Raw genomic sequence first — 26,877 nt, 5'->3', positions numbered from 1 at the left:
GGAAGTCTTCAGCATTGGATGCTTAAAACTATGAAAGGAAATTGAGGTGGAACTTTAGAATGACTAGGATGATGTTATCTGAACTCTCTGATCAAGCTCGGAAGATGCTGCATTGGAAGTACAGAAAATCACATGGCCTTACTTAGGATAAAATTGAAGCTGCATTTAATCAAGCCAGCTTACAGAAACGGAGACAGAGATAAACTGCCACAAAAAACAACAATTTTGTTAGTGAAACTGAGAATGTGAGTCATTTCAAAATAATAGTTTCTCCAACAAGTCAGTAGCAGAGAACATATTTTGAAAAAGAGGAACTACTATAAAGTAAAAGAAGTTGAAGAGAAAAATATAATACAGTACAATCTTATTTGAATTTGAATTGGTCAGGGCAAGTGGGAGAATTTAACATAAATCAATAAAATTTGAAAAATAACTGCTATGGTATTGTATGACATTAAGAAATTATGTGGTTTGTTATGATTAGGTCATATTTTTTTCTATAAAATGTTATAAAAATCAGACAAACATGTTTGCCATTTAAATAATCAATTTCCAGTTGCTTTAACATAAATAAAGCCATGAAGGTAGTAGAATCAAGTGTTTTAAACAAATTATTAATAATGAAGAAAAGGCCTAGAATAACATCTGAATTTTGCCTTCATGCATATATAATTTTATTACTTAAATGTATTTTTAACTAACATACAACAAAACTTGCACAGGTTAATAGAGTACCATGTGAAGTTTTTATACTTTTTACATTGCTCAGTACTTAAACCAGTCTAATCATATCTACCTCCTTGAATGTTCATCATTTCATTATGGTGAAAATACTCATAATAATTTATTCTAAGTTTTGAATCATACATTATATTATTGCTTATCTACTGTCACTGTACTATTCAACAACACACTAGGACTTCTTATTTCTATATAACTGTTGCTCAGTACCCATGAGTCAATCTCTGTCTCTCTCCTCCTCTCCCCTCTCCCCACCTTTTGGTAATCTTTATCCTATTACCAGCTTCACTGAGATATATCTGTTGGATTCTACATTTGGTTGAAATTATGCTGTACTTGTCTTTCTGTTCTGTACTTATTTAAATTACCATAATGATCTGTAGCTCTTTGTGCTACTGTAAATGACAGGATTTCACGCTATTTTTTGGTGGTATTAGGGATTAAAACCATGACCTCACATATGAGAGATAAAAAGTCTACCACTGAGCTACATCCCCAACCCAGGATTTTAGACTTTTATGATGGAGTAATATTTTGCTTTACAAATGTAGTAAATTCTTTTCTCTATTTATCAGCTGATGGACCCTTAGTTATCCCCCATGTCATGGAGATATGAATAATGGTGTAATAAAAAGGGAGTACAGACATGTTCTTGACATAGTTATTCATTTTATTTGGGTAAACACCCAATGAAGAGATTAGTGGATCTTATGGAAATTCTATTGTTTAATGTTTTGAGCAGCCTCCATACTATTCTCCCTAAAGGCTGTGCTAAATCACATTCCCACCAACAGCATGTAAGTATCCTTCTTTCTATGTACTGGGATGGGGAAGCCAGGAAGAAGCAAGTGTGAAGGAATCCCAGAATATGGCTGTGAAGAGACAAAAGAAAGATGAGCTGGTAAGAAGCTGTCTTGTCTTTTGACCAAGGAATTGGAAAGAGGTTGTCAGAAGGACTGACTTCAAAGCTTCTAGTCACAGTCCCAAGTTGTACAAGTGCCTTATGAGGTTAGTGATTTTGATATTCTATTTAACATTTAAAAAGAATGCCACTGAGCATTGACTTACCTTGTCTCCAAAGAGTTTTCTTTCGTAGACTGAGTAAAATGCCTTTATATGCCTGCCACTTTGGAATTTAACCACAGAAGACCTAACACACATCTACTACATGTACACTAACATTGTAGACATTGTAGACACTATACAGAGCATGAAACAACAATGCCTCCTCCTTGCCTGTAAAGGGACAAGAACTGTGTACAATTTACCTCAGATCTGAAGGTCGTGGAAGGAGTCTTTTTTTCCCACTAAAGTAGACTTCAAAATCTTCAGTCTTTAGCCTGTCAGCGTAGTCAATGTATCCTGACACTTCTTGTCCATAGGCATTTTTGTCACGAATGAAGATCACGGTCTGGTAGCATAGACAAAAGGCAAGAGAGGAAAAATGAAAAAGAGTCATTTGAATTCAGTGTGTATAATAACAGGGGCTATGCCTACCGAGGGCTTATTCTAGGACTCATCTTTACAATGATCCTATCAATGATTTTTAAAGATAAACAAATTGAGAGAACATTAACTCAATGCATACATAATATGTATTTACAGTAATTTAACAACATTGATAAGCAACTGTTCCTGAGTATTTTCTAAGAAGACATTAAATGTTTGAAATGTATTTATGTTATTGTTTTCATTTTGGTCACCAGTGTCCACAAAAGAAAGTTAAAAACAGTTTGCTTCCCAAGAACCTTTTTTTTTCTCCCAAGATCTTAGAGTCAGTGACAATACATCAATTCAAACACAGTTTCATGCATTTGTTCTTTTAAATTCTGCATTATTTTCTACTTTATATTTCCTGCCAAAAAGATATAAGTGGAGTCTTTTAAAATTTTTGTTTTATTAGTACATGCTTTCCATGCATGAAATTAACTTTTATCTTAGGGAGTAGGTGCAAGTACACAGTGTATCTTTATTCTCCTTTTCATTCTTACTCTCTTTCCTGCCTTAATCTCTAGAACCAATTTCCCATTTTCATTTTTATTGTTAATATCATTATTTACACTTTGTATTTATGATATAATGTTTGCATCATTGTGGGCATTTAGTACATGTTCATGAAACATTATAAATCTTTTTATTCCCTGCCCTTGGACTCTTAGATCCTCTCCAGTTAGCTCCTAGCTTCCTCCTACAGCAATTTGTTTTGCTTTTAATTACACTTTGCCTCACTCAAATGGGAGCTACCACACAGTATGAAGGTATTGTATCTGATTTAATCACTTAATATTATGTTTTTCAAGTGCATCCATTTTCTAGAAGTGTCTGAATTATTATTTATGGCTGAAAAGTATTCCATAATATATAGATACCATTTTTTCTTTATCCATCTGTTGATAGACATCCAGGTTTATTTAAGGATTTGACTATTGTGAATTGTGTTGCTGTAAACATTGGTATACACATATCACTGCAATATGATATCCTTAACTCTTTTGGGAACATTTATAGAAGGGACATTGCTGGACTAAGTGGAATTTTTAATTTTAATTTTAGTTCTTTGAGAACACTTCACGATGATTTCTGTAATAGTTGTCTTACTTTACATTCCCAGCAACAATGTAGAAGGATTCCTTTTTCACTGTAGCTACACCAGCATTTATTAGTTAAGGAACATTGCCTTTCTTCTGGTATAAGATGAAATCACAGTATTGTTTTCATTTGCATTTCTCTAAGAGCCAGAATGTGAAACATCTTTTCAAGTGTTTATTGGACATCTATATTTCTTCATCTTAGAAATATATATCCATTTCACATGACATTTGTTTTTGTTGGGCCTTTTATTTTTGATAGTCCTTTTTAGAGTTCTTTATATATTGTACATATTAGTACTTCATCTGAAAAGTAACTGGCAAATTCCTTGCTCCTTCTTTAGGCTGTCTCTTCAATCTGTTGATTGTATCTTTTGTTGTGCAGAAGATTTCTAATTTGATATAATTCCTTCGTTTGTTCTGGCTGACATTTCTTATGTAAGTGTTGTTGTTCTCAAAAAGTCCTTAATTGTACCTATGGCTCCATGTGTTTTGCCTCTTTTGTCTTCTAGTAGGTTCATTGTATCTCTTTTAACACTTAGATCTCAGGTCTATTTTGATTTTAGCTTATTACATGGTGATAGATAAGAGCCCAGCTTCAATTTTCTGCATATCTCCATATAGATGAACAGTTTTCTCAGCACCATTTGTTAAATAGGCTATCATTCTTTTTATGTAAAAAAGTTGAAACAGAATTTCATAAAAATAATAGGAGTGTTCCTGGCGTAATTCTGTCCTGTGCGTCTGTTCTGTGGAGCAGTAGTACTCATTCCCTTCTGTCCATGTTCTTTCCCACCTAACTGTGCACTATCACTCCATGGAAGATTTGATGGATATGAACATGAGCTCCCTGAGGCCCCAGAACTGTCTCTACGGTTGTGAACTAAAGGCCAACAAAGATTACCACTTTAAGGTGGGTAATGATGAAAATGAGCACTGATTGTCTTTAAGAGTGGCCAGTTTAGAGGCTGGTGCAAAGGGCGAATTGCACATTGTTGAAGCAGAGGCTATGAATTATGAAGGCATCCAATTAAAGTAACACTGGCTACTTTGAAAATGTCTGTACAACCAATGATTTCCCTTGAGGGCTTTGAAATTACACCACCTGTTTGTTGTCTTAAGTTTGAAGTGTGGTTCAGGGCCTACCCATACTAGTGGACAGCATTTAGTAGCTGTGGAAGAAGATGCAGTCGGAAGAGAAAGTAAAACTTTTTTTTTTTTTTTTGGTACCAGGGGTCCAACTCAGGAAAACTCTTAAGTATATCTGGAAAGAGATCTGCCCCTGGAGATGATAGCAAGCTTCCACAGAAAAAAGTAAAACTTGCTGCTGATGAAAATGATGAGGATGATGAGGACTAGGATGAGGATGATGACGATGAGATTTTGATGAAGAAGAAACTGAAGAGAAAGCTCTGGTGAAGAAATTGATACAAGATACTCCAGCCAAAAAATGCACAAAAGTCAGGGCAGGCTGAATAGCTTAGTGGATTAAAGCACCTGCAAGCAGGCACAGGGGCCAGGGGTTCAATCCTGGGGCCTGCTGTGCCGGCACCACCCCTGGGGTGCTGAGTTCAACCCCTGATACCAAAAAAAAGTGTTACTTCCTCTTAAAGCTTTCTGTCTTTTTTCATTTCTGTAACAGTTGTTATCTGGCTATCCTTTTTATAATGCAAAGTGAAAACTTTCCTTACCGTGTTTGATAAATGTTGTCCCGATTTCATTGCCAAGAATGTGTTGTCTGAAATGCCTGTTTAGTTTTTAAAGATGCAACTCCACCCTTTACTTGGTTTTAAGTATGTATGGAATGTTATAATAAGACATAGTAGTGCTGGTGGTCAGACATGGAGATGGTAGGGAGACAAATACACATGTGAAATAAACTCAATATTTTAATAAAGTAAAAACAATAATAGGAAAATAATAATAATTAGAGAATTGCACATTATAATCTTTAAAATAGTTGCTCAGAGTACAAGATATTGCAAAAAAATTTCTCCAATCTACATTAACGTAAGTCTCACATTTTAATGAACTAAAAGATACTAATAGCATAACTGATTTGCATTTTTCCCCTTTTCCCTATTAATCTTCACCCTTTCACCCATCATGTTTCCTTTTTCCTTTTGCATACTTTCTTCCATTTCAAAATGTCTATTGTACATTTTGTACTTCCTTTAGTTTTTTACTTTCTTATGCCAGGAAGACAATATTATATCTACACGTATCTGAGTACATTCTCAGGTTGTATCTATTTTTCTATAAAAGTCTCAAGCTCATCCTTCTTTATAGTTGAGTACTACTCCACTGCATAAAAATACCAAATCTTTTTTTTTTTTTATCCATTCTTCAGTTTATGGGAGTTTGGGTTGTTTCTAATATTTAGCGATGGAAAATTGTATTGCAGTAAACATGATTATACATATATTGCTGTGGAATGATGTTTTTAATTTTCCTGGGAAGATATCCAGAATGGAATCTCTAATTCAATTTTTTTTTGAGGAATTGTCACATAGATTTCCATAGTACTTGTTTCTGTTTACAGTCGTATAAACAGTGGAGAAAGTCCCTTTTTCCCCACAACCTCCACAACATTTGTTATGGGTTGATTTATTGATAACGGCCAAATAGCTGTTCATGTCTGGGGATGTTTCTGTATCCTCTATTCTGTTTCCTTATCCATATATCTGCTTATGTCACTGCTGTTTTGTAGTTTAATTTGAAATCAGGTACTGTGAGGCATATAGCTTTACTTCCCTTTCTCTCACAACCATGAGAATAAAAACCCTTTGAAAATCAGTTCCATATTTTAAAATTTATACAATATTTTAACAACACCATCAATTGTATTCTTTTAAATATATCTTGTTTATATTACTCTCTTCACCAATCTTATTAAACACCATCTACATGTTCAGTACTGCTGTACTTACTACAGAATAATTCGGACCAATGAGGAGACAGCTGATAGATGTACACAAAAAATGTTTCCATTGAGTAATACATGCAGGAATGTAGTAAAGAGCATAGTTATCTACCAAAAATTTGATAATAGTTGCTTTGGTTTACCTGGAAAATGCCCCCCTGAGACTTCCTGTGCTTCTAGGTAGACAAAGACAATGTAGTAGAAAAGGCTCTAAAGAGGAAAGGAGGAACACAGATGGCAAACTACAGCCTTCTTCTTGTCAATAGACATTTATCCAGTGTTTTAAGGGGGAAAAATAAGAAAATAACCCTATTCCAGCTGGAAAAGTTCATAACATATTTTCAAATTTTAGAAGATAGAATTTCTTCACATAGTTCTATGTTTAAAAGAAATCATGAGATTTCTTTTTTCAAAAATGAAAAAAAAAAACCCTTCATTTTTGTTTTCACCAGTCACTGAATTGTTGGATTTTTCAAGCAGTTGACTATAGGGAGCACTAACCAGGGTGTGATCGTTAAGTTGAACTGTTAACTTGATTGGCTTAGGAGCTGCCTAGGATATATTTTTTTCTATTATTTTCTTTTTTGTTTTTTAAAGAGAGTACAAATTAGAATTAAAACAAAACATAAGTGATACAACATCTCACTTAACAAAATAATATCAATTACATAGTATTTGTTGTAATACATAGTATAGTCTTCCAGGAATTCATATTACCATATATATGCACACAAATTTACAAGAAGTAAGAAATATATGAGAAATTAATAAGAAAAAAAGTACAAACAATTGAAAAAAGGAGACAAAACAATTTAAGTATTATCTGCTGTTTTCAGTAGAGCCACAGAAGTGCACAGTACAGTTGTCCAAAAAATCCTGCTTACATACACAGATATATCTCTTTCCACCACTCCCTCTCTCATCCTTCTCCTCAACTCGGTAATTCTTTTTTAAATTAATTTTATTGAGAAAGAAATAGCAATGAGACAGTTTCAAGACAGGTTAGCAGGGCAGTTACAATAATTAATACATTCCATATTGTTGTCTTTGTAGTAGTTATTTATAGTACAAGATGCAGACATGGTATCTTGTCTGAACACTATTAGTACAAATCTTCCTTCTCAATAAAATAAGAGAAAGTAGCTTTATATCTATCCTAATATATATATATATATATATATATATATATATATTTCTCTACAAAATGGCCCTTCACTTATATCCCCTTTTTTTGTTTAGTTTTGGAAGAGATGGCCATTGCATTGCCATTCAATTTTTTTGTTTTGTTTTGTATTTTAGGGAAAAGCCTAGAGGGTGTTCAGAGTCTCACTACTATATCAGACTAGGAGTGATCTGCCTGTTTACAGCCTCCCAAGAGCTGGGATTACAGGAGCACACCACCATACCCAGTCTCAAGTGCTGTCTCACTTTGCCCCCGGGATGGTGCCGGCACAGCAGGCTTGGGAATTGAATCCCTGGCCCCTGCAACTGCTTTCAGGTGCTTTAATCCACAGAGCTATTTGGCAGGCCCTGCCATTCAAATATTGTAGGTGCATGAATTGAGCAAAATAATACAATATAGCATAGTAGTCCGTAATAGTACTGGGTTATCTGCAGAGCTGCAATGTCAGAAGTTGTTGACCTGAGGCCTTTACAGCTCAGCATATTAATATGGATTTACTTTTCATAACGCATTTTTATACTTTTCTGTTGGATGGTTAAGACCAAGATAAAGCAAGACCTATATAACAAGAAATGTCACTTTTGTATGTGACAAGGTCAGTCAAATATCCTCAGGATTTACCCTGAAATCCTGTACCACTGTTTGCAGATCTTTTGTCAGTGTCAGCCTTGTGGGTGAGTCATGGCCATTGCTTGACTAATTTGCTCTCTGTGAAAGCCTGTCTCCATGTGACTCTCCTTAGGCACACTCTGCGTCACTGATCACTTTCCTCTGTGGCCCCATAATCTCCTTGATCAGAAAACTTAGGTCACCACTAAGTTGCAGGATGTTACAATACAGGTTCTCTTATGTCCTGAGTCCTCACTGACTTTGAAGGGTTAGGGCAAAAATGTTGGTTATCTTTGTAGCCCTTCTTTCTCTCTAAATTTTGTTCTTCAAACTTAAGTTGTTAACCCTTCAGAAGAGAAGCTTAATGATATTATTACCCTACAACATAGGCTGCTGAGCTTAACATCACTATCTGTCTGAACATCAAATGCTTTAGACATAACATGGAACAGGTATTTTCCACCAGTCATTGATATGCTAAAGTTTAAATCTCTAGAGAATGTGAAAAAAATTGAAAATATAGTAAAAGAAATAGAAATAAACAATTATGTATTTTTACACAGAAATTTAGAAATCTAACCATATAGAACAATGTAGCAGGACAGTAGTATGACATTTTTTCTTGTATCCTGTTTTCATTTATTCCCTTTAAAAAAACAAATATTTACTTGAGAAAGAGTATAGTAGTAATTGATATGACATTAGAAGCAGTATGTATTTAGAAGACCAGGATGACAGGCATTCCAAGCATGGCCCTAGTATTGCACATTGCTATACTCAGTGCAGTTGCTTAGTTCACAGGTATCAGCATACACAGGTAGTCAGGGAGAGAAACTTATCAATTAACTGCTAGTTTCAAAAACCTGCTGGAGATTCTCAGGACCCTTGCCTTAAACATCTTGTGTATATAGATGCATGGTTTTGCCTGCCATATTTCCCAGCATTTCTCCTTGCTCTCTCTCCGTTGTTCAATCCTTTAGGACTCAGTTTCCATTTAATTGTGTTGTAGCTTTCAATTTTTATTTCTTCTTTTGAGTTCTTGCACTAGGTGAGACTATATGATATGTATACATGTGGGTCTGGTTTATTTCACTTATGAGTATAGCTTCAAGTGGCATCCACTGATATATGAAGGCTTCGAGTTTATCATTTTGTTTTTCTTTTCCAGGACCTGGAACTAAACTCAGGCCCTTGCACTTGCCAGGCAAGCTCTTATCCTACTGAGCTATCTCCTCAGCCCTGAGTTTATCATTCTTTATAACTGAGTAATACTCCATTGCATAAAAGTACCACATCTTTTTCATCCATTCCTCAAGTGACAGGCGTTTTGGTTGTTTCCAAGATCTGGCTATCACCAATTGTGCTGCTATAAACATAGGTGCACATATATCACTATGATATGATGTTTTCAGTTCTTTTGGGAAAATTCCCAGTAGGGGGCTAGCTGGATTGAATGGGATTTCCAGTCAGTTTTTTAAAGGAGTCTCCACACTGATTTCCATAGTGGTTGCCTAGGATATTAATAAAGCAATGTTCTGGTTACTCCTGAATTGGTCATGAGGAATTTACTTTGGGTTCTAAATCTGTCCCTGGCCCCCTCCCATGGGTAACCTTTGATAGCACTGCTTCCAAAAGACTGAAGTTAGAAAACTGAATGGATTTTTTTTTCCTCCACTGCAGCTGAGAAAATATACTACTAACAATATCACAAGTGAAAAGTGAAAGAACAGAGACATCATTCATAATGAGTTTGCATTGTTCTACATGTTTTATCTTCCCTTTCTACACTAATCGTTCAGCACTGGGTAAAAAATACTATGGTGAGGGGGTTTATTAAGCATGTCTCTGGCCCAAGAACATAAAATGTTTTGATGGATTCCTAATTAGTCTATGGACGTAGCATGAGGAACTGACACTCGTTATTTCTGTGTGTAATGTTATGTAGAAATTGCTCTTCAGTCCTCATTTCCCTCATGTAACTCCATAATTAATTACTAAAGAATCCGTTATGAATGTAGCCACTATTTTAGGCTTCTCAGCAGAAATTGTAAGTGAACAGTAACCTAAGGAGACTTTTTGAGACTCTCATACTATTAAACCAGTAACTTGCTCTGCTTCCCTGCTTAACTAAGAACATGATCTGGAACTATTTATATTTCACATGCAGTCCTAAAACTAAAGTTGTTTCATTTCATTTCATTTTGTAGGATACTCTTGGTCATAGTCAAGTCATTCTGGAAAGAGGGGTTATTTTAATTGTGTTCTGTTAGTAGAGTTCAAGTTTGATAGGAGAGGGATTATGTGGGAGATCTCTCTCTCTCTCTCTCTCTCTCTCTCTCTCTCTCTCTCTCTCGCACACACACACACACACACATGCACACACACAGAGAAACATGCTTAGCTTATTTTGCCAGAAGAATGGCAGATGAACTACTTTTCAGCTGTAAAAATCTGAATAAAATCTAAAAACTATATGTGAGATATATGGCTGCCCTTGGCAAGATAATGAATTTTGTAAGAGTCCAAAAACTAAGTAAAAGCAGGAATCCCAAAAGTAGAGCAGAATACTATAGATATCTTTATATTTTTCAGGCATTTGCTCAACCTAAGAGAAATTGAACAAAGTTTTAGAGACCTATGTGTCACGAACACCAGCTTTCAGACATAGAAGCTAATTCAACTTATTACCTCAATTTGAAGCTGAAAAGAGGAAACAATGAAGTAATATCCTCAGTATACCCAAAGAAAAAAAGGATCATCCAAAAACTGTATATGCAGAGAAAATATCTTTGTCATGAGGATGATATAAACATTTTCAGATTTAAAATAAAGTGAGAGATTTGACTAATAATAGACTCTTTACTCAAGAAATTCTACAGAAGAAATTTTAGACAGAAGTACTTGATGCTAGCTATAGAATCAAAGAGAAAGAAAAAAATCAAGTAGTAAATGTATAAGTAGATATAGAGAAATCTTGACTGTATAAATTAATGCTAATTATTAATCCTGCAAGAAAAACAATAAACAATATGTTAAAAACTTTAAATAAATGTAAATGTTTGGAAGGAGTAATTAGAGTCAATAAGTTGGTATTTTCTTGAATTTGTCAGAATAGAGGAAGACATGCTTAATCTTAGAGTTAGAGAGATGTGTACATATAAATTTAGGATTATCAATAACAAATTCAAATATTAGTTCAATTGGAAGAAATATTTGTACTAACAGTGTTTAGAAAAGATGTCATGTCTGCATCTTGTACTATGAACATCAACTATGAAGACAACAATATGCAATGTATTAATTTTTATAACTGTCTTACTAACCTGGTTTGAAATTGTCTCATTGCTATTTTTTTCTCAATAAAATTAATTGAAAAAAGGAATGGCTTGTGCAGATATTTTTCCATAGTTAAATGCTTATATCTTGTACCCTGAGTCACAAATTTAATAATAACAATGTGCAATGTATTAGCCATTGTTACCCTCCTATTATCTTGTTTTGAAATTTTCTTTTTTTCCTTAAAATAAAAAGTGATTTTAATATAAAAAACCAAATTATTAAAGAAAAATGTTAAATAAAAAAGGTCATTGATGGAATAAAAGCAGAATAAAAGAGGAAAGATATAGAAAAATTAGAACAATTAACATTCATAAAATGCAACCGTTGTGTTGTAGTGAGATTATGTTCTCCTAAATTCATATATTGCCGCCCTATGAGCAGTATGTCAGGCAGGCATGACTGTGTTCGGAGACAGGGTGATAGAGATGTGATTAAGTAACAGTGATCCTGCTTTAGGGGCCCCTGATCCAGTGTGGCTGATGAGCTCATAAGAGAAAATTTAGACACAGAGACACACCAGGCTACCTGTGCAAAAGTAATGACATAAAGACCCAAATAGAAAATGACAGAGGTCTCAGAAGAAACCACCTCTGCCAACACAATGGTCTTTCTAACTTGTGGCCTCCATAACTGAAAAAATAAACTTATATTGTTCAAGAACAAAGTCCACGATATTTTGCTGTTGTAGGCCTAGAAGGCTAATATTGACAGAAATAGTTTAAAATAATTAAATAATTATGATAAATACAAATGATTAAAAGCTGAAGTTAAAAGACAAAGCTAATTAGAGAGAAAAATATGATAGAAATATAAAAAAACTTGAGAAGCCTGGCAGTTGGTAATTAAAAAGAGAAATTCAATCTAAAAAAGAATTGGCATCAGTATGTTAGCATTAGATAAAACAACCCTAACAGAAAAAAAATATTGCTAGAGATAGGCAGTGATTACATAATGATGAAAGACCCAATTCACAGAAAGATGTAACAATTCCAAACTTAAATGAATGCTTGAAAACAATATTAAAAATATTTAAAGCAGCAGTTGACATAAGCACAAGGAAAAATGGACAAGTCATCATTACTGTAGTAAATTCATCTGTCACTAATTTCTAGATCATAGAATAAATGAACATGTATTATAAATGCATAATATTTTTATATTAATATGAGTTCTAAAGAATTGAAAACTCAAGCCTGAACACTTGGTCTTTACCTTTAGCCATATACCCAAACTCCCTTATATTCAATGTTCTTGTGGATAAAATGTCTGATGAACTAAAATGAAGACATTTGACCACAATTGTATCATTTTTATAATTTTATGGAAAATGGTTCTCATATCTGTTAGAGCTCTCTTTCAAAATAAATTAAAGTGAAAATTTAATTTCCAACCTCACATCTCCCATCTTGGGAGAACTAAGTGTCTGCTCTAGGTTTTCATGAATCTTGGGGTCTTCTGATGCTATAGAACCTCAAGCAAAGCCAAACTGAGTACGAATTTTGAGGGCCTGTAAATTCATTCTATGCCCTCAGTTTCTTCATGCATATCCTATATTTATATGCTCCTTGGCTTTAAGCAGACTCCGAATAAACCAGAAAGTTTCTATTGTACACAAAACAAAGCATAGCAAGAAACATGAACAACAACGCAAATCACACTTGTGCCTAAGCACTTAGCTCGCTCAGCCATCCTTCTTCCCATTTCTCCCTCTGCTCTGTAAAGAAACACAGTGATTTAATTTTGTGCGTGGGTGTGTGTGTTCATGCACAAATATGTGATACGTGGTATTGTTTAGTTCACATCCACATGTGACCCCAGAAACTAGTTTTGAAGCTTCTGACCCAAGAACTGTTTTGAAGTATCATGCAAATACTGTTTCTCAATGAGAATTCCGGTAGTGAATCATTTTAACTATGATTTCTTTTCAACATGAAAAAATGCTTGCCTAAAATTTCTGTATTGTAGGCCGAAAAGAGATAACCATATAGAGGACTTTTCACATAAAATTTCTTTATTTATGTCTTTCCTAGGGTAACTACATGTGTATACAAGTATATTTCAAAAGATTATCTGGTGAAATAAAAATCTATTTTTTCCTGAAATATTTCCTAATGAATAAAATGTTCCATAAAGTTGTTTAAAATTTTGATTAGAGCTCTTGATGTGTGAGAATTGCTGATATGTCATCAGTGGACTTGAGCTCAATATATAACTGTAGAAGTATATTATTATAAATCACTATATGGACTTCTGAAGATAGAAGTGGAAATGGGTGGTCAAGGTGACACTTGTATAGAACTAAAGGACCACTTGACATCTTTTAATCTCATTTATTTTGTATTTTTATACATTATATAAAATTTGAATGAGGTTAACTAATATTCTTGACTAGGTAATTTGATTTATATTTTCTTTCAAATGAACAGCAATTTCTTGTACTATAAATACTACTTTCTTATCACTAAAACAGGCAACCATATTGTGAGCAGTTTTAGGAACTTTATATTCATTATTTTATTTACTTTTCTAATAACTGCTTGATGCCCAGATAACATTATTATTCTAATTTTATAGATTTGGGGGCTGAAAGTATTGAAGGTCTGTCAAACAGCATGGGACAGAGTAGGACACGCACCCTCACACCTAGTGGGGCTTCCTCTGATGCCCATGTCCGTCTTGAGTACGCAGTGGGCAGACACACCTGGATTCAAATGTTGGCTCCTTGATGTGTGGTGCTGGTTAACCTAGTTATACTTCCGTTTTCAACATATAGTTACATGTATCTCAAAAAAGCAGTAACAAAATGCCAAATTATCTTTGCATGTGGCAAAACAGAACAGCGTTAAAGTGTCTTAAAGATTAAGACACTTGCAGTGTTAAATGTTAAGATCTATTACAGATTTAAATGCTTATGATATTACCTTAACTTTTACAAAAATTGCCTGTAACTCCCCTCCCAACAGACAGACTTCTGGTAAGAAGAGGAAGAAACTCTTCTTACACAAAATGCTTGTTTTCACTTGTACCTGTACTGTTCAGAACAAAACCAGTTCTGCTCTAAGAGATCATGTGTTTACAGGGACATTTAAGCTCTCATTGAACTGAAACCAATAAAGTCTTTATGTCTAAAAATGATAGACAGTAGTTCCACAAATTTGGCAGAGTTCATGTCAACATCTAGGATGTTTTCATCAAGTTGTAGACATAAACATGGAAATCAGCCCCCAACTTGATGAAAGAGATGGATGGCTTAGTGTCTACTTGATAAATGACCATGTCAGTCTGAGCCATTTTCTTTAGCATACTCCATTTGTTGGCCTATCAGACTTTTCCACAGCTTCTCCTTGTTCCTTTTTTCAAGAGGTGAATCATTAGAATTGGGCATAGGGAGAAAGTCATCCACTTTTTAATCATTTAGGAGCTCGGATATGTTAAAAAAAAGTCTTCCTCCTAAGTGATGTAACGCCTTGCATTTATGCCAGGTGCCCTGTGCTAAAACCATTCCTTTCTGTACATCATTAGAGCTATCCTGTCTCCAATACATGCTCCAATGTGTTACCAATCATTATGACTGTCAAGTATGCATCTCTGATTGAAGATGTTGTAGGATCTCTGGGGAGCACTTCGGAAGACCTCCTTTTTATTAAGTTCTTATCCATGAACAGTCATATAGGTTGTACTTTATAGGATACAAAGGATTTATGGGGCAGCTGATATAGGGCAATCCTCTTGTACTGAGTGATAGGGCCATTGTCCTCACTCCACTCATGCTGTATCCTGTGGTCTACAATGTTCCACCTGGGCTGGGATGCAGGCCTGGTTGGCCCCACAGTGCTCCAGTGTTTTCTGAGGATTGTCGTCTTCATCATATCTGCAGACAGTTTACAGCCATCTTGGCTTGTGTCAGCTCTGCATCCCTCACTGGCCAGATGACCTTTGCACGGGATCTTATCCATCTGTAAGTACCTGAGCAGCACAGCTGCTGGACTAGGGTGAAAATTCAGTGATCTCCAATTTGACACTTTTCACAGAATGTGAGTATTCTTACTAATCCATCATCTAAATGTCTCTTTTATAAGCTCACCAAAATCATGTGACTCATACTCTTTGCTTTCACTCTGAATCAAGAGGATGCCAGACTGCTCACTCCTTCAGATACACAAACATTAAGATGAGCATGTAATGACTCTGATGACTGAAATCAGTGTTCAAAGGGTACCACTGCAAGATTGCTGAAAATGCACCACCACCCCTGCAGGAAACCAGACAACTTCACTCCTCATGCTCCACTGGACCCACACAAACATCAGGGTGTGTTTCTGCATGTACACCCAAGATCTTGGGGTCTCACCTCTCCAAACTCTTTACCATCAGAGGGCACTACAGGGGTGAGGCCCAAACTCTGGTCTCCAGGGCCTGTCAAGGTGGCCTCTTTTAGTTACATTTCTTAAAATGATTTTCCTTTATTATACAATGTGCATAATAAGACCTGGCTTCAGAGCTGATATGTGCATGAAATGTTTATTTTTGTTAAGTATTTATCAATGCCTGGAATGGTAACCAGTATATAGCTATTAGATACAGCTTTTTAAAACTCTTATTCAAAGGGCACCATCGCAAGATTGCTGAAAATGCACCACCATCTGTAGGAAACCAGAAGACCTCACTCTCCATGCTCTACTGGACCCACACAAACATAAGGGTGTGTTTCTGCACACACACCCAAGATCTTGGGTGTTGTGTTAATACCATGTTCAGAGTTTAATCTGTTCCTTAGGAATGAGGAAGTAGAATAAATAATTATATCAGATTTTCAATGCCTAAGTGTGCATGAGAATACTAAGATGTAGTATATGGCTCAAATTCTTTTCTTAAACCCTGTGATTCTCTTATAAATTTGGGGTGAATTTTGAAGTTAAAATTGAAACATGTTTTTCAAGTATTATTATGAACTTGCATCCAAAATGGACTGAATCGGTCAAGGGAGCCTTTGATGTATAATAATTAATTCATTCTAAATGTGATATAGTTCAGTAGCTGAAAGTTTTGTTGTTCAGAGCCTCCATGGTTTTACAAATGATTCAAAAATATTATAAATAATTGTTTCATGTTATACCTAAGATGTTTGATATTCAGATAGATAGTGAGGTTAAGCTCAACTGCCTATGTTGTAGGGTAATAATAAGCTTCTCTTCTAGAGTGTTAATTGTTTAGGAAGGTAGGGAGATGGCTCAGTGGTCTAAGTGCCTGCCTGACAAACACAAAGACTCTGGTTTGATCCCCAGTACAGCATGCTGTGCTAATCCTGGAACCCTGGCTTGCGGTGCTGGCCACTGAAACTGGGCTTGGTGGCACACACTTGTAATCCCAGCGCTGGGGAGGTTGACACAGAAGGATCACTATGAGTCTGAGCTGCATAGTGAGACTCTGTACCAAACAAACAAATAAATAAGTTTAGGCTACTTTAATAACATCTCTTTCCTTTTATGACATATTTACTAGTAGAGTTATAGTTTATGTAACAAAAAATTTACTTTAAAGTTTAAGTTCAATTTTGTGACTTTTTTAATAGTTAATTTATGAAGTTGTGGATGACAATCCAGTTTTGGAATATTTTCATCACCTAGCAAAGATTCTTTATGAGAGTTTATAGTAATTCCTATTATTCCCACTCCCAACCCTGGATGGTCATTAGTCTTTTTTCTGTCTATACAGATTGACTTTTCTGGATTTTTCTCATATACATGCAATCATATAGTGAAGGGTAATTTTCAGTCTAATGACAACTTTAATTACTATCAGTTTCCCAAAAGACATTGGAAAATTTTATAAATCAAGGAGCTTTTAAAAATGATGATGCAATATTTATAAAAGAAAAACTGAACTGTAGGTTTTCCATAGATAAGACCCTTTGATCCTTTCTAGAACAAGAAAAATATAGCCAACAAAAGCATTAAGTAAAACAAATAATATTCATTTAATGTTGTGAATTATGCATTATATTTACTATCAGCCAAGGTAGAAAACACTAATTTTTGTTTAATCACCTACTAAAACAAATCAATGCAATATAAAAATGTATTTTGAAAAAAAATAAAAGCAAACAGGGTCTGAAGTAGCTCAGTGATATGACATCTGCCAGGCAATTGCAACACTCTGAGTTCTACTCAGGGTTCCAAAAACATAGACAAAATAAATAAATACCAGCAAGAACAAGCAGTAGAGAAACACTAACCTAACCTTACCCTTGCTAATGAAGTGTGTACTCAGACGGCAGGCAGTGCCTAAAATCAGATTTTAGTGAGATAGTGTCTGCGTGAACCTCTAAAGTGAACCTATGTTAGTTGAAAAGACTTATGGAATAAATACTTAGGTCCTCATTACTTTTTGTATATTGCAAAAAGATGAATTAAAGTTTTAGACCATAAATATATCATTTAGATCTTTGGCTGTTTGTCTTTTCCCAGAAGTGGATTAAAATACAAATTCGTAAACTCGTTACAAGTTGAGTACATGTGTTGCCTGATTTTTCCTGCCAAATACTAATGAGGAGACATAAACCTGATACACTGAAATGAGATTTTGACATGAAGCCAATTCCCAACACTGAAGCCAAAGTCACAAAAACAAACAAACAAAAAACACAAAAAAGCAGTACGTGGTGAAAGCTGTAAAACAAAGCTGAGACCTTGCTCTGGCCTCTGAGACAATCAGGGTGTTCCCAGATGCAGCCAAGTGAAGGAATGTTCATCTGCAAGAACTGCAGAACTCTGATGTTCTTATAAGTCACTAGTTCTAAGAAATCTCGGTCTCAAAAATTATTTTTCAAGTGCAGTTTTATTTTTCTGGAGAAGAGTGATCTTTTTTTACACTTGAAAGCATCTGTAATGGTAAATGTCTCCCAAACTATTTGGGGGAATTTTTATGTTGTTAATTATTTTCAAATTGTATGCCATTTTACTCAGTTGAAGTTGCATACATATATATGCACTATTCATGGAATTTTTAAGGCAGTTCTTTGTCTTTCTTTTTGTAGACTTGGACTCTGCCCTGTCACACCTTTTGCAATATTATATTGGCAGAAAGCTTGTCTCAGAGCTTCTCAGAGTCAAGAAACTGGGGGAAGTGACTTGACCTTTTATTGATGGAGGAGCTGACAAGACTCATTGCAAAGGGGCATGGATAAGAGTTGAGGTGAGGCACTGGGGCCATCACTGTATCAGAATTCACCATAACTGATCTGCATTGATTTCTCTCAGGAGGAAAATGGGGTGGGGTGCTGAGAGGTGATGCATGTACATACTAACCTGCCAACATGAATCCCATTAATCTATGTGGCCCACAAAACAGTGCAGAAAAAAACCCTGCTTGGTGAGCAGAGTACAAGAACTTCAGAGTTCTTAATGTAGCTCATTTGTTCATTTCTTAATAGTTGGGGGCTTGATTTGTGCAACAAAATATTGGCTTTATTTTGTCTCCTATTTTATAAGATATATCTATATTTAAATGGCTGGTATGGGTTTTTGTTTAGTTTTTTGATTATTTGTAAGGATAGGAACAATTTAGGAACATTTAATACTACCATTAGTATATATCAGCAAATGAAAATGACATAAAAATACAAACTCTAAGTATTGAAAAGCAGAAAATGAAATGATTATATTTATAAATAAATTAACAATATACATCAAAATCTAAGACAGTGAACTAAAGAACACTTAATAGCTCAAGAAGGTGAACCAGCACAAAATAGCTATACAAAATACAACACTTGAATTTGCATTAGCAATAACCCATTAGTTACTGTGCATGCAATCTTTATTTGCACTGTAACTTTAATTAAATTATAAAATTTTCCCAAGAACATTTTTTGAAAAGCTTTTCTAAAATAATAATAAAACTAAACAAAAAGACTATGCTGCTCAAAAAACTTACCATAAAATAAATGTATGGGATATACATGTATTGAAATTCAATGTAAACATATTTAAATTTTAAATAAAATAGCAATTGAGTATTCTGTCTACTATCAATTTTACCATAAAAATAAACAGAAAAAAAATATCGAGATAGGCCCACAGAAGAAAGTGATCGGTGATGTACAGTGTGCCTAAGGAGTCACATGGAGAGAAAACATTCTCTCAGGCTTTCACAGAGAGCACATTGGCCAAGCAATGGCTGTGACTCATCCACATGGCTGACACTGACAAAGGATCTACAAACTGTGGTACAGGACTTCAGGCTAAATTCTGAGGGGATTTGACTGACCTTGTCCAATACAAAAAGTACATTTTTTGTTATATAGGTCTTGCTTTAGCTTGGTCTTAACTATTCAGCAGAAAAGTATAAAATTGAGGCATAGAAAGTAAAGCCATATTAATATGCTGAGTTGTAAAAGGCTCAAGTCAACAACATCTGACATTGCCAGTTCTATGGATAACACACTATTATAGACTACTGGACTACATTGGATTACTTTGCTGAATTCATGCACCTACAATATATGAATGGAAATGGAATACACATCTCTGACAAAACTAAATAAAAAGGAATACAAATGAAGGACCATTTTGTATCTGTACATACAAAATAGGATAGATATACAGCTACTTTCTCTTAATTCAATGAGAAGAAACATTTGTACTAAGTGTTTGGACAGGATATCATGTTTGCATTTTGTGCTATGAATAACCACTATGAGGACAACAATATGCAATGTTTTAATCATTGAAACTGTCCTACTAATCTGTCTTGAAGTTGTCCCATTGGTATTTGTTTCTCAATTGAATTAATGAAAAAATAAATAAAAATAAAAATATAAAGGGCTGGTAGACGGAGCAGCAGTCTAAGTGACTGCCTAGCAAGCACAAGGACCTGGGTTCGATCCCTGCTATCTTATATGGTGCCAGCCAAAGAATCAGGGGCACAGTGATGAAAAAAAAAATCAAGATAATTTTTAGAAGAAAGAAAAGTTATGGTTGTTGGCACATGATAGAAAGATTAATGAAAGTAGTAGCTTCAGAAACATACTCATGTACTCATGTCTACAAATATATATATATATGCATATGTATATCAAATGTTTTTCCATATTATTATTTTTCTTCCATTTTCTACAACAAATATCTACTCTTTTTTAACTATATAATTCCAAAATTTTGTCTCTAATCATAACCCTTTCTAACTTTTATTCTTCTTCTTTCTAGATAACCTAGAAGTCTCAGTCAGACAATCATTTCACTTCCCTGGGGTCACCAATCTATTAAAAGACTATATTCCACTAATAATTTTTCTTTTTATTTGCACCCTTTCCTCCTTACCTAGTGATTCCATCATAGCATCATAATTGTTTGTTTGCATAAAGTTTTAAGTTCTTTGCACATGTCCTCCTGATTAGCAAAAAAGAAAATTCCAGAAGTATTTCCAGCAAACATTTTCCTTTTATCTCAGTTTTCACAGAGTAAACAGTATAAATTTTTCCAAAATAACTAACTACACACCTGAAATTAAGAAGTTTAAACTCAAGTGGATCTGATATCCTCATATGATAGCTATCCATAACATGTTATCTATAACATGATTTTCCTTTTTTCCACAGACTTAATGTTCTTCATCAAAATTCCAATATTTTTCTCATAGTCAATTTTGTTCTCTCTGAAATGAGAAGCAATCAGGAGAGAATCACCTCATCTTCCTTCCGTCACATCTACTTACCTCTACCTCTGCTTCTGTGTTCCCTCTTTCATACTTTTACAGTGGTTATAAAGTCCAGGCCTCTGTCCAAGGCCAGCCTCTTCTTGGGTGCAGTTGACCATATTTCTTAAATCATGATTTGTGTTGCTTCTATTAGCTCACTACTATTGACATGGAAACATGCTGTATTACCTACTATTTGAAAACAACTACTATTCCAAATTTCCATTACTTTTTATTAAAAGCAATTGCCACAATCTCTAGGTCTATTTATCAACCTTTACCATGAAAGCACTCTGCTATAACAGTCTTATCTTACACTAACTAGTTATTTTTTGAACCCTAATGGTCACACCTTAAATTTTATTTTTCTACAATTCTTTGTGGTATTTGAGCTAATTGCTGACCTTTTCTTCTGTGAAATATTTTCCTTACTTGGCTTCATTAACCTCATCTATACAAATGATTTTCTTCTTCCAAAAACTTTTCTTTATGGGCTCCTTCTAAATTTTGAAGTTCTTCAAAATTCTTTTTTTAATTAATTTTATTGAGAAACAAATAGCAATGAGACAGTCTCAAAACAGTTAGCAGGACAGTTTCAATTATTAATACATTGCATATTGTTGCCCTCATAGTAGTTATTCATAGTACAAGATACAGACATGATATCTTGTCCAAACATGTCAAAGCTATCTTTTCTCTATTGTATTCACTTGGAAAATAGTCTATACTAGTTCCATGGATTTAAGCATAAAATTTTGTTCAGTCATGAATTTTATCATTTTCTGTACATACGAAAATAAGAGCAATGTTTCTCCTTCTAGAATTCTCCATTGTCTTAACTTTAATTCTTTGTACAGTTTTTAAAAATTCTATCATCACAAATATGTTGATTCATTGCAGTCTTCGATATATTGCCTAGAGAGAATAAGTGATACTTCTGTTCTGATATTTTAGATAGGTCCCCACTCCCTTCTCTCTCTAAATCATACTTCCACCAAATCCATTTATATTTTTCTTTTCCAACATGTCAGTTATGATCACTACAACTCACCCTGCTATGATTCTTCCAAAGATTTAAATTGCTTGTTTGGTGTAATATTCATTTGATAGATATAAATCTTCTTAAAATATTCATTGCCTTTTTATAGGAAAATATATCAAATGAATTATGAGCTGCTTGGTGGAAAATGATGTATTGTACATTATAATTTCATATTCTCCTTTCTGTTTGTTATCATTTCTAGCCATTGCAGTTAATCATAATTCATTTGTGGACTTGTCAGCGTAACAAATTTGTATGCTTATTATTCGCAGCATCATGTTAGCCAGCTTTCCCATTGCTGGAAGACAGTAGTGAAGACCTACAGTTTAATGAAAGAAGGACTTATTTTGGCTCATGGCTTCAAGGGAAATAATACTTGAGTATTTGACTCCAAAGCAGGAGCATCATGATGGGAGGGTATGGCAGAGGAAAACTTCCTAATTCATGGCAGTTGGGAAGCATAGAAAAGGAAGAGTATTAGAAGGGAAGGAATCAGAGACCATAAGTACTAAACAAGATCACTCAGATATTTCCAGAACTGTGCTTTACTAATACCCTGGTTGTTTCATAAGCAATCAAGTTGACAATTAAGATTACATGTTATATCTCATGCTTTTTCAACTTGGCACACAAACATATTTCCTTAAATCACATTTAATCTCTAAATAAAGAAAACAGTAAGTTAAGAATCCTGCCTAATATGATACAACTATTCCTGAATACAAAGGGAAACACATTAATTTCTTTCCCAAAGAACCAAGGCAAACTCTTAGCTATGAATCGCTAAAAACAAAAAGCAAGATACATAACCCTAAAGTATAATGGCACAAGGGAAACTTTCCTTTCCAAAAAAGAAAAAATGGTGTAAAAATATGGGACTAGAACAAGACTGAAATGCAAGAGAGAAAATGTTAAGTGCCCCATTTGGAACAAATAGTCATGAGTTCTGAGTTCCAGAGCGTGTGAGCTTTCTCCCTATAACCCTGATGAATGCAGCCCATAGAGGCTTTCCTTTGGGCTGGCTCCACACTTTTACTGCAACTTTTCTGGGTAGAGAGTTTGTGCTCCTGGCATCAGTAATTTCTGACAACACAACTGAACCTATGGCTTCATTCCTAAAGTTTGATATACTGCACTCTTAGGGACTACTTGTCTTGCTTCCACACCCCAATACCTTCATAAAAATCTGGGTAGAATCTTTCCTGACTGTACACTTCTACATTCTGCATGCCTATGAAACCAGCTTCACATGGATGAAGCGAACTCAAGCAGTAGCCAGCCCTCCTCTGACCATGGCGACAGTGACGTATGAATGCCTAATGACTGAGTACAGTGAGATAAATCACAGTGAACAAATTCCCTAAAAGGCTCTTTTTGAGCAGGGACCCCAGGAACTCAATCCTTTCAAAGAATTACACTTAATACCCTGGAACCTCTGGTGAATGGGGTCTTACTGATTTATTTGATGCCCTCAAGTGATGTTTCTTTTTAATTTTGTTAATCTTTAGTGTACATCTTCAACATCCCTTACCTCATACCAGACTCCTAAACCCCATGGTTAAGTACAGTTGAGAAACAATATCACTACTCTTGATTTTCTGTGTTAGTCAGCATTTCTATGGCTGAGCTCAGTACCCAGCATCCACAACTTAAAGGAAGGGAGCCTTAATTTGACATTCAGTTTCAGGAGATATGGCTCATGGTCTGCTTGTACCAAGGCATAAATATCAAAGTGGAAATTCATGATAAAACAAGGATGCTCAGTTTATGGGGGCAGGGAAACAGATTAGGGGAACAATGCTAAGGAGAAAGGAGCCAGGGATCAAACTCGGGTCATGCTTTGATGACCCAGCAAGACACACAGAAATGTGCTTTGCTAATCACCTGTTTATTTCTTAAACCAATTATGTTGACACAATTAAGGTTCACCATAACAACCAGTAGGCATTTACTGAGAAAATAGCAGGTCATTTTCTGGAGCAGCAGAGAATATCTTCAGAAATGTTGAGCATACATGTTATTCTTATCATATCTGAGAAAATAAATGCTGTCTCTTGTACGAGTGACTTCTTGGAGCAACTGTGGGCACAAGAATGCTGTGTGATCGGATGAAAAATTAGAGGGACTGAAAAAGTTGGGATATTTGACTCCTGTTTCTTTCAAGCCTTCACTAAGAGCCTAACCCCAGGCAACCTACATCATCTCAGCTGCTGTTTTAGTTCTTCCATCTGTGAATGAACACTATTAGTTTCTTTCCTACACATCCCACTGATCTATACAATGGCCAAATCAAGAAAGTAGAAGACAGTTCACTTTTTAAAAAGTAAATTCCTTATAAAAACATGTCATCTTAACACTACATTATTTAATGAGAATTCCTAAGGAGAGAGATGATCATTAAGAGATATTTTCTTTGGAATTCCCAATTTTAAAATCCTCCTCAGTATATTTTACAGTAGTTTGATTCCCCAGCTGCACTTTGCTAAACAATATTAGAGCAGATCATTGCTTTCCTTGCTTTCCCAAGATCTTGAAGTACCTAGGAAACTTCAAAGGAGGATCAAAGAGCTGAAAGTGAAATACTAGGCACACTCTGAAGCCCCAGTCCCTGGGAGTTGAATGATTGTTTCCCTGCAGTAGAGATGGAGACACTGCCTTCAGGACTGTAGTGAGTTACAAATGTGATAACTTTTGGGAAAACACCTATGGAAAGGTTTAATAAATTTAGTAGCTTGACTTCAGAAAAGTTGATGAAGTTCATCTATTAATGTCTTTATTGACACAAGAATCATTTTGATGAAAAATATATAAATTTGAGAATCAATGTAGTTATAATCAAAACATGAACTAAGTGGTGGAGATTATATTATAATAAGGCATAGTAAAAATTATTTATTTGACTGTGCTGCCCAAAAATGTTTACCATTTTCATAAGTATTAGTAAAATAGGTAAATAATGAAGTACTTAGATGTTTGATGTTTTAAATTAACATCGTTGAAAGAAGACATTTTGGTGCTTTGTGTTACACATAATGCTACTGGGTTATTTTTGTTTAATTATGCCTAAGAACAAAAGTATCTTACATGGACAGATAGCAAAGATAAAAACACACATTATTATTTTTTATCCAGAGATCACCATTTTGTATTTGCATATTATATTTAAACCACATTCTGAATGGTTTTGATTTCAGAGGCCTTCAGATTAAGGGCAGTTTCTTTTATCTGATGTTTATTCTTGAGGTTTGTTTTGACCTTTTTCTAGCATGATGCATACAAGTTTCAAGTGGTTTAGAGATCCTTTGGGATTTAGGAGCAAAGGAAGAAGAGGATTAAGATGATTTTACTTTAATTTAATATTTATTAAACACAGAGGTTATTCCAAACTTATTGGAAACATCAAACTGAAATAGCCTGAAAACAATTGGTTTTGAATGTACAAATTTGAGAATTATTGAACTAACTCATCAAACCTCTCTTCCTATTATGGATGATGCAATGTAGTCGCAAAAAAATCATAATTAATCATTTCTCATGGCATCTGGCTAATGGAAGAACTAGGAGTTGACTTTGATGTTTTCTCTTTTGTCCTGTCCAAATTCTTCCCATTATATCAAACTGACACTTAAGACAGCCAAATGTCATTTAGAGGGCAGATATTTAATAGGAAATTATAATATTATAAACAGGAATGATGCCTTTTTAACTTATAAAACAACCATAGAATTTTATAAATACATAAATTTTGGAGTAAATGAGATACTAAGCATTGTTCATGTCATTATAGCATGCTCCATCAAGATCAATACATCAGTTTGGATAGGAATAATCAACTGAGGCCCAAGCTATTTGTCTTGGTTTTATGGTTTCATCAACAATGACACTTCCTATCTAGCAGAAAAAGCAAACTCTATTGAAAATCCTAATATTCAAAGGGAACACACCAAAGTCTCTATGCAAATACCTATAAAGTTTTACAATCCTCTAGTTTGATGTCCAACACAACGAAGAGCCATCTCAGCAATTTCCAACCTGTATTAGTCCTTTCATAATAATTTTAGGAAACAAATAATAAAAAATAGAAGTTACATCTCTTGCGATTTTAAGATCATATTCAATTCAAAAGTAGTCCTCATGGGCAACAAATACCTACCAAATGATAACATTTCTCAGTAGAACACTAAGACCATAAATCAGCAACTGAGCATACTCTTTTCAAATAAAGCTTTTATCCCAATAAAAGATGATCCTTACTTGAGCTAAGTTAAGCCATTTGAAAGATGCTTTCTTGCCTACTGGAGATATTTCCCAAACTGACTTGTGACATTCAGAATAGATTGAGAGTGTTTTAGCTGCATTTAACCCAAAGTCTTTTCTAAATCATTGTTTACTGTTATAATGATAAAATATTCACAGAAAGAAAAACCAGAATTTTTTTATGATTGAGAGCAGAGTCTAATTCACTCAACCCAATTTTTCTCAATATGTGATCAATAAAAAGAGGATAAAAGTCTCTAGCATGACTCCTAGATAGGTACTGCAAAACCTTGTCATTTCTTCTCGTTTGGAGAAGAACTTGAGAGAGAAGAATAAAGGATAGGCTAGTGGAGATAGGAAAAATGGGAGATTTTAGTTGGCTTTTCCTAAAAAGAAAAAGCCAACTAATATGTCTTTAGAGGGACATACAGAGCAATGAGAGAGAGACAGAGAGAGAGAGAGAGAGAGAGAGAGAGAGAGAGAGAGAGAGAGAGAGAGA

At 34.7% G+C, this 26,877-nt stretch overlaps 1 protein-coding gene across 1 annotated transcript in view; it reads right to left on the bottom strand.

The window, feature by feature from the left end:
• The window catches only part of CUNH4orf22 (chromosome unknown C4orf22 homolog), a 933,771-nt gene that overhangs the window by 141,683 nt on the left and 765,211 nt on the right, over positions 1-26,877 (bottom strand). Inside the window, exon 4 of the mRNA XM_023703305.1 lies at positions 2,010-2,152. Coding sequence (XP_023559073.1) covers positions 2,010-2,152 — 143 coding nt within the window. The remainder of the gene's footprint in view (positions 1-2,009; positions 2,153-26,877) is intronic.

This window comes from Octodon degus, unplaced genomic scaffold (assembly GCF_000260255.1).
Source record: "Octodon degus isolate 3935 unplaced genomic scaffold, OctDeg1.0 scaffold00168, whole genome shotgun sequence".
Classification (NCBI taxonomy): Eukaryota; Metazoa; Chordata; class Mammalia; order Rodentia; family Octodontidae; genus Octodon; species Octodon degus.
This window is presented reverse-complemented; position numbering and strand designations above follow the sequence as displayed.